The following is a 9,910-nucleotide window of genomic DNA, read 5'->3' as shown; positions in this document are numbered from 1 at the left end:
CTATCCGACCTCTTTTTGATTGTGTACATGCTTATGTTGTTATCTTTGTTCTGTCGACTTCTAGTGATGATCTTCTTTCCTTGTATTGTAAGTATAGTTTTTATGTCTCAATCAGTAATTCACAACATGCATATCTTCTAAAGTCCCGTCTGATATGACTTGGGTAGATATATCTGTTCTGACTCCCGTCTCAGTTATTGATAACAATTATGCTGAAACATTTCGTAGGCACCAAGGTAAAGATTATGCCTAAATCGGGAGGATGAGAGAAATTACGAGATTGTGGTTGCCAACCCTGAGGAGAGGGTGTGCTTTCCCCGACTAGATAGGTCGAAGCGTCACTTCATTTACATGTATGATTTTTTTTTTTTTACAAAACTAGATGTTAGTCTTTCCTTTTTCGACTTTGAATCCAAATTCCTTACGGTCTGTAACATTGCCCCTTCCTAACTTTATCCTAATTCTTGGGATTTCTTAAAAATTTACCAGCTTTTTTGTCAGGAACTTAACGTTCCTCCTTCTCTAAAGGTCTTCTTTTATCTTTTCTTTCTCACCAAACCTTTTAGCACCAAAAAACAAGGCTGAATCTCCTTCCGATTTGTTCAGGAAAGGAAAGTCTTTGTCATTTTTAACGATTCCTTTCATGATTTTAAAAATTACTTCTTCAAGATTCGTACTGATGGAGGTGTTCGACCTTTCTTTTTGAGTGAGAGAGATGAATCCATTTTCCTTTGTATTGGGAGGAGAGCCTTCTAATAGTAAAATATAACTTAAATGACTTAAATGAGGTCAAAGAGAGTGTAGTACTTTTGTTCCAAGAGTGTTGGGGTTGAGCTCCTTATCTGGATACTAACAGATTTTTAGAAAATCCAAGCCAACTTCAATCCGAGCTAGGTAGCCTTCACTTAATTTTTGTAGATATTATTTTGTTGATTATTTTGTGGATGGCTAATGTAACTCGACTTTCATATTGTGTAGATAAGATGGTTCCTAAGGCTGCTATAAAAACTCTTAGGACACCTAGGAAGCACGTTATCACTCGAAATATACAACTAAAAGAGGCCGGTGAATCTATCGATCTCTCCTGCCCTTCTAAGTTGGACTTAGGTGCCTCAGCCTCTATAAAAATTATTTCTGAACCAACTCCTCCCCTTTCCAGTTCAAAGAAACAAACAATTCCTCTTCCACCTCCTAATCCCGAGCCAAAACCTGAAAAATGGAAGACCACCGAATTAGTGAGTGTTTATAAGCAGGGCTTTGATGCAATAGCTTGGGCCGAAAACCACATCCTTTCAAATAGTTTTATTAGTATGGATGATGTTTTTGTGAAGAGCCAACTTCAAATTCTTTCCCGAGGTGGAATTTGTATGCCAGGGTGTGTGCTTCATTGTTGAAGGAGTTGGAGAAGACTTCCCTTAGCGCCACTCAGCATATTCGCTTACCTTCAAGCTAAAGTTGCGTCTTTAAAAACTGAAGTGGCGTACTTTGACGTACTTTGGAGGGTGAAAATGAGTTACTTTTGTCTGACTTTGGAAAATCTCGAGAGAGTAAACAGGCGGAGGCAGCCTTAGCCATGGCGAAGGGCCTAAAAAAGAAGGTTAAGGAGAGTTATACCAGAGTCTTCAGGGAGAAACTTGACTTGGTAGATGAGGTCGCCAAGTGCAGGGAGAAATATGCGGAGCTTGAGGAGACCATAGCAGAAGGCATGGACGAGATGGTGGAGAATCTAAAGGCTCAGTTCCTGGTTGTTGCTCCCGAGGTGGACCTCTCCCTTATCAACGCTAACAATATTGTGGTTAATGGGAAGATTGTTCCTACCCCTGAAGATAAGAGGGACACTCCTATGCCCGATCCGAAAACTCTCCACCTAAAACTCTCCCTACTTCTATCGTGCAGTCTAAAGCTATCCCAACCTTATCTGCTCAGTCTAAGATGCTTCGACTTCAAATGATCAGACTCCCTCTTTGTAGCTTTTTTTCTAAGTGTTTGAATGACCCGACTTGCTGGTCTTTTGTGAACAATTTAATTTTGCAATAGTCATAGCTTAAACACTTTACTTTTTGTGCTAAAAATCCTTTTTCCACTATTTGGATGTGTGGTGGCTTTTTGCATGATTGAGTGTTTATCTTCCTTTACTTAGTTGTAGCTTTTAACCTTTTATGACTTAGTTTTTTTTCTTTATCCAATCATTTTGGTAGCTTTAAATAAGATTTTCATGAAGTTGAAAAAGACGTCGGTAAAGTAAGTCGGTCATCTTTGGACCCTTCATTTATAACTTTTTTCCCTTAGTCATTTTGAACTTCGACTTTAAGTAGTCAGGCTTATTAAGTTACTCTTGCATTTCGTTTTAGGTCTAACTCTTTTAAGGTCAGACCACAAATTGTTACATAACTTCTTACACTAATTCGTACCTCGTCGTTTCATCTTGTCGACCACTCATGTCGGACAATGATTTTCACGGAGCTTAAATTAATGTGTTTGAATGAAAAAATTGTTAGAAAATGAATTATTATTAATAAAAGAAAAAGATTTACATAAGTCTGCTTGCTACTAAGAATTTTTTTTACTTTTAACTCTTACTATGGTGCCTCGTTAAAACCCCCTTAATAAAAATCCTTTTTGGGAGAAAACCATAAAGTTGGAAAAAAGAATACACGAGGGAGTAAAGTGCGCTTTCTAATTGTAGTACATCTTTAAGTTACACGCATGCCACGACCTTGGGAGCTCATTCCCTTTAAGGTTGGACACTTTATAGTAACCTTTCCAGTTTTCAGCGAGCTTTCCCTCGCCCGACTTTTGAACTTCGATGTCATTTTGGATTAGTATGAGGTTGTTTGTGGTGAAGTTTCTTTTGATGACTTTCTTGTTGTATTTCAAGGCTATTCTTTGCTTCAATGCTTCCTCTTTTATCCGAGCTTTTTCTCAGACTTCTACCTCTTTTATCCGAGCTTCTTCTCAGACTTCTAGGAGGAGGTCAAGTTCTTTCTTTTATGATTGGATATTTCCCACTTCATCATGGAACCTAACCCTTGGAGATTATTCAGTGACTTTATAGGAATCATGACTTCTACACCGTAAGTGAGTAAAAAAGGTGATTCCCCAGTTGTTTTGTAGGAAGTTGTCCGATATGCCCACAAGACTTGTAGTCGGCGCTCAGTCCGACCAGTACAACTTTATTTGGAGCTTCTGCTTATTCATTGGCTTGGGGATGTTCTACCGACGTGAACTGGTACTTAATTTTGAGGCTTGCCACTAAGCTTCTGATGGTTGAGTCGGTAAACTGATTTCCATTGTCCGTGATAATTGAATGTAGAACTCCAAACTAGATAACAATGTTCTTGTAGAGAAACTTCTGACTTCTTTGAGCTGTGATGGTTGTCAAAGAGTTCTGACTCAATCCACTTGGTGAAATAATCAATCCCAACTATGAGATACTTTAGCTGCCCGGGTGCATGTGGAAATAGATCAAGGAGGTCTAGACCCCATTTTGCAAATGGCCAGGGTGAAGTGATGCTAATAAGTTCTTCTGGAGGTCCTACATGGAAGTTGGTATGCTTTTGACAAGGCATTCACTTTTTAATGAAGTCGGCCAAAAGAAGCCGTCTCCGATCACTTTCTTAGCTAGTGACCGTGCTCCTCAGTAATTTTCACATATGCCATTATAAACTTCTTCTAAGACCTCTTTTTCTTGGAAGTCGGGATATATTTCAATAGAGGTGTGGTTACTCCTCTTTTGTAGAGAACATTTTGGACCAGGGTATAGTTTTGTGCTTTTCTTATGAGCCTCCTTGCTTCCCTTTCTTCTCCATGAATGATATCGAATTTAAGATATTGGATTATAAGGGTCATCCATCCTATGTTTTAATTAGATACGGTCATTGTTCCAGACTTGTCGTCTCCTTTTAACACAAATAGTGCGTGGAGAGTTTTCTAGATTAGGCTTTTATTGCTGCCCCCTAGGTTGGTGCTGGTTAATTTAGAGAGGGCATCAGCTCGGGTATTGGATTTTTGAGCTATCTGTTAGACCTCTGTTTCTGAGAACTGAGCTAATTGTTCTCGTGCTTCTTCTAGGTACTTCCTCATGTTGAGATCTTTATCTTGATAAGTCCTATTGACTTGGGAGGTTATCATTTGAGAGTTACTAAATACGATCAATCTTTCTGCCCTGACTTCTTTAGCCAGCTTCAAGCCAACAAGTAAGGATTCATATTCTGCTTGATCGTTAGAAATAGGAAACTCAAACTTTAAGGAGAGTTCAGTTTGAGTTTCTTCTTCATTTTTCAGAATTACTCCTGCTCCACTTCTGGTTTTGTTGGATGATCCATTTACATACAAACTCCAGGTTATTGGATTTTCCTAGGCTTTCGTGTATTCTGCCACAAAGTCGGCCAGATATTGGAACTTGATTGTTGTTCAAGTTTCACAACTTAAGTCAAATTCGGATAGTTCTATTGTCCATTGTAGCATTCTGCCTGCAATATCTGTTTTCTTGATCCGACTTGTACATCGAAATTTGATTGTATCCCGAGTATGCATCCATGAATGACAAATATCTATATCCTGAAGCTGAGTCGACTTTACTAAAAGTTGTATGTAAAGAAATATAACCAAGAGGTCAGATCAGCGTATCTCTTACCCCAAAAAGGTTATCTGGATAAGCCTTCAGTTTCTTTTCTTCTAACCCGAGTTTATCAAAAGCGGGTTTGAATAAAATGTCAGCCAAGCTTCCGTGATCCACCAAAGTTTTATGGAGGTTTGCATTAGCAAGGATCATTGTGATTACCACAAGGTTGTCGTGACTACGTGTCACTCCTTGAGCATCTTCCTTGATGAACGAAATTGTCGGTAAATCGAAAATTCTGCAATCTTCCACGACTTGATATACCTCTTTAAGATGCATTTTGCGTGAGGACTTAGTAATTTTACCTCTGCAAGTCCTCCATTTATCATGTGTATGTGCCTATCAAGGGTTTGTGGTAGCCAATCTTGCCAACCTCCATGTTTATCACCTCTCTTCCTTTTTCCTGGGTCGTTCGATCTTTCTGCAAGGTATCTATTTAGCCGACCTTCTCTAGCTAACTTTTCTATAATATTTTTCAGATCATAGTAATCGTTAGTAGAATCCCCATATAATTTGTGATACTCGCAGTATTCCACTCGATTTCTAGCCTTTTTGTGTTTAATGAGGCAGAGAGGCAAAAGTTTTTCAATGTGATAGATCTCCCTATAGATATCAACAAGAGAAACTCGGAGTGGGGTGTAATTGTGGTATCTCCGAGACGTTTTTGAGCTATATTCCTCTTTTTTCTTTATCTTTTTATCCTTATCCCTAGCTTGGTAGGGATGGTTTGGCCTTGGACTGGATCTCTAAGTTGGGAGTTCTCCATATTGGTATACTTCTCTGTCCGCTCTTGTACTTCATATAAAGAGGTCGGATGTTGCTTTGATATGGATTGAGAAAATGGTCATTCTCTAAGACCATTAACTAATCCCATTATTACTACTTTAGGAGGCAAATTCTGTATTTCTAAACAGGCTTTATTGAACCTTTTCATATAAGCTCAGAGAGTCTCTTCGACTTCTTGTTTTACCCCTAAGAGACTTGGAGCATGTTTGACTTTGTCTTTTTGGATTGAAAATCGGGTAAGAAACTTCCTTGCCATGTCATCAAAGCAAGTCACCGACTTGGGTGGTAAGCTGTCAAACCACTTCATTGCTACTTTGCTAATGTTATCGGGAAAGCCTTGCAACGAGTCACATCGGATGCGTCATCCAGATACATCCTACTTTTAAAATTGCTAAGATGATATCTTGGGTCGGTCGTGCCATCATAGAGATCCATGTCGGAGCTTTTAAAATTTCTTGGGATGATCTCTTCTATAAATGTATTTTTTTTCCCAAAAGGGCTTTCTTCTCGTTCAGCATTGTTGATCCGATTTCCTAGATCAGCTTCTAATTTTAGAAGCTTTTCCTCGAGTTCCCTTCTACGTCGTACCTCCCTTCGCATATCTCTTTTGGCTTCTCTTTGTCGCTTAATCTCCTGTTTGAGTTACTCCAACCAGCCATGATATTCGTGTACGAGTCCCATGATCTTAGTTGGTGTGAAAGTTCTTTATTTTCAGGTGGATGTACCTCTAACTGTAGTCATTGGTTTTGAAAATTTTTTGACGTCCCTTCCCCATTAGAATTACTTATTCCTTCTTGTCATAGGGGTATCATAAGGGCTCGTTTGTCGTTATGAGGTTCTGGCTCAGACTCAAATTCAGCGTGTCCGTCTTCAAATTTCTCGTCCGTCATGGTTGGTATAGACTTCCAGGTCTCCCACAATGGCGCCAATGTTCCGAGGGTTACCTAAAATGGATAGTTTGGGTCTGAACATTATGTCCAGACTCGTTTGAGGTCCGCGTCCGACTTGTATTGATGTTGAGGTGCCGCCGATGTCGAGGTGCCGCCGTCCGAGTTCCTTGTGTGGAGGTGGGGGGTGGTACCTGCAAGGGACTCCGATACTTAAGTTAGTAAGAGTTTAAAGCAGGTCTTTAGTAGATTAGGTTCTGAATATATCAGAGGTCAGTGTATTTATAATAGAAGAGATAACTACATTTTAGAGTAGTTTCACCTTGAATAGTGGATGGCCATTCTCCTTTTCTAGGGAAGTTGTTTAGATATCTCTTCTTGATGGATACGAGATATCGTAACGATTAGTTACAGTAAGGTTGAGTAGTGATTGTTGCGCCGATTTCTATGAAGTCAGGTAAGAATAGATGAGATTTGGGTTTGATTATGTTTTTTTTTTTTTGCAACAATTGCTATTGCTCTTTGAATATTAAAAGCAATCCCTTATTATTCCTTTTGAATTTTTTTTAGTGTGATTGTGAAATAACCTTAACCACTATGACTAAATTATTTTTTCTTAACATTATTATTCATTTTATTGTGTAAGTGGAACAGCTTTATACCCCCAATTTCTTGCTTTAATTATCTATATAATTGGCAACGTCATCATGAGAAGTAAGATTCTAATAACACCCACGGTTAGAATTTAATCTTTATGTACTCTCATTGCAAAAGCTCTAAAACATATATATTTATTTTTCTTTCAATTAAAGATAATGATACTTTTACCCTTTGCACCTCAAATGCCTTAACAATACTTTATGATATCAAGATATTAAAAAAAATTGGCTTAAGAAATAATAGATGATGAGAATCAATGCAAAGTTTTATTTGAATTATATTTATATTTTATAATAAAAAATAACAAATATTTAAAAAAAATTCAATATAATGAAAGTAAGAACTTATTACAAGCTAAAAAATTTTTAAAAGATAAAAAGTACTGAAATACTCAAACGTAATACAACACATACCATTCGTACTCACAAAATTGACTAATTAATATTAATTAATTTGTTATATTTATTTATTCAAATATAAAATGATATATAAAACTAAAAAATATTATGTATACACAAAAAATAAATAATCAAACTATATAAATGAATAATTTGGTAACCATTTTTTGTTTATGTGTATATGGTTTATATATAAAAATTGCAGACCTATCTATAAAAGCTTTAATATTCTTCAATTTAGGTATGCTGTCACCTTTCTCTGAAATGTTGACAAAATGTCCATCTCCCTAATGCTTAGGTAGATAACTGTATGTATGTTCATTACTTTGTGATTAATGATTTGGATAAAATTAAAACTAATTTCACATAAACAAAATTTGAAAAAGATTTAAGAATACATGACATATAGAGAAAAATAAAAACATAAATGTATGTAATGCATTACAGTGATTTTAAATGTTATATACGTGTATGACTGTATATTAAAAAAATAAATAGAATATTAATTAATAATAAGATACTACTAAAATGAAAGTACTTTTGTTTCCTAATTTTATATTTCTATTATTATAATAATATCTCCTATATATATGAAGCTTGAAAGGATACGCTATAAATATAGGGTTTTATTTGTAGCTATAGAGCTCATCACATTCACACATGCATACATAGATTAGAGCAATTATATAACTTTGTATTGAAGAAGTAACTTTACCTTACATTGAATAAGTAACTAATAAGAAAAATAATTGATGATGATGGCTTCATCAAATGCATTTTCATCATCAGATCCACTTACTATAGGAAGGGTGATCGGAGATGTAGTCGATGATTTCACAGAAACTGTGAAAATGACAGTCACTTACAACAACAAGCATGTCTACAATGGCTATGAGTTCTTCCCTTCTTCAGTTTCCACTAAACCTAGGGTTCATATTCATGGAGGCGACTTGAGATCCTCTTTCACTCTGGTTCATTAATTATTAATAATTTCATTACTTAATATGTTATATACTAGTTATTTCATGATTGTCATACCTTTACTTTCTTTTGTATTTGTTTGTTTCAGATTATGACAGATCCAGATGTTCCTGGTCCTAGTGACCCATACTTAAGAGAACACTTACACTGGTACCTTATATACATGCATGCACTTTGATTTGATATGATTAATTTGTTCAACTACTTAATTAAATGATGGATCTTATTAGTTGTTATAGTATTAGGAATTATTAGTTGTATATGTTTGTTTTGGGGCACATAATTCACAAGAGTTCATTTTAGGTAACAAATTGTATACTTTTATTTTTAAGACATTTAAGTTAGTTAATTAGTTAACGTGATTTGCATAAAATAATTAAATATTTAATTTCTTATTATAGGATGGTGACTGATATCCCAGGCACAACGGATGCAACATTTGGTAAGATATAGTTACTTCCTTAATTAGCTTTCATAGTATTATAATGAATGTATGTTTTTCATGTAATTAAAAAACACATACAGGAAAGGAGGTGATAAAGTATGAGATGCCAAAGCCAAACATAGGAATACATAGATTTGTTTTGGTGCTTTACAAGCAGAAGAGGAGGCAGACGGTGAACAAGATTCCCAGTTCAAGGGACCTCTTCAACACAAGGAAATTCGCAGTTGAAAATGATCTTGGCACTCCTGTGGCTGCTGTCTTCTTCAATGCTCAAAGAGAAACCGCTTGCAGAAAGCGTTGATCAGCTGATCTTTAAAACAAAATAATCTTTTATCTTAAGTGTGTGCAACTCATGTAGTAGTGGCACTATTATGGTGTTTTACTTATATATAATATGGTATGGGATCCGCCAAGAATAAGTTTAAGACTGTTAAGGTTATGGGTATCCATCTCCTAAATAGCTGGCCTACCATTAACTAACTATTCTAGTAAGTAAGTTTCATTAGTTTGCATTGTAGTTTGCTAATTAAGCTTTGTTTAATTTTCATTTTCTAATTAGTTAAGTTTGAGACCTTACCTTTTCTGTCTAAGCATGTGCACATATTGTTCTTTAATTTATTCACTATTAAATTTAAATATTCCTAATTTTACTTTATATTATAACATAGTCAATATTTTTAAAGAAAAAAGAAGTGACTAGTATAATATAGACTAAAATGCATAATAAGCACACAAAAATTTATCATTTAATATTTTTAATTAAAAATTATTGATTATTATAATGAAATATAAGTTAGATGTATTATTTTACAATGAAGTTAACTGAAAAGATATTAAATAAAAAAGATGTATCTTCATGCAAAAAATTCAATTTATTAAGAGTTTATATTCAAGACACTGATCAAATGAATTTTGGTGTTAGTTTGTTTGCCCTTTTCATTTTTCGTAGTGATGAGTTAGAATATAAAAAATATATTAATGTATTTAAAATGATTAAATATCTTAAAAATTTTTACTTTTTAATTACAAATTTAATATTTTAAAATTGAAAAATATTAAAAAATTAATATATTTTATTGATATTAGTCAATATTGTAAACTAATATGTTAAAATTTAAAAATTTTAGTACAC

At 35.0% G+C, this 9,910-nt stretch overlaps 1 protein-coding gene across 1 annotated transcript; it reads left to right on the top strand.

The window, feature by feature from the left end:
* The first annotated feature begins 8,019 nt into the window (after positions 1 to 8,019).
* Positions 8,020 to 9,368, top strand: LOC107461824 (CEN-like protein 2). Its single transcript, XM_016080375.3, has 4 exons — positions 8,020 to 8,323; positions 8,422 to 8,483; positions 8,735 to 8,775; positions 8,859 to 9,368. The coding sequence occupies exons 1-4, from the start codon at positions 8,105 to 8,107 to the stop codon at positions 9,077 to 9,079; spliced, it is 543 nt and encodes a 180-aa protein (XP_015935861.1). The 5' UTR covers positions 8,020 to 8,104; the 3' UTR covers positions 9,080 to 9,368.
* The last annotated feature ends 542 nt before the right edge of the window (positions 9,369 to 9,910 follow it).

The sequence above is a fragment of the Arachis duranensis genome, chromosome 8, assembly GCF_000817695.3.
Source record: "Arachis duranensis cultivar V14167 chromosome 8, aradu.V14167.gnm2.J7QH, whole genome shotgun sequence".
Taxonomy (NCBI): Eukaryota; Viridiplantae; Streptophyta; class Magnoliopsida; order Fabales; family Fabaceae; genus Arachis; species Arachis duranensis.
Note: the sequence above shows the minus strand (reverse complement) of the source record. Positions and strands in the feature narration are given on the sequence as shown.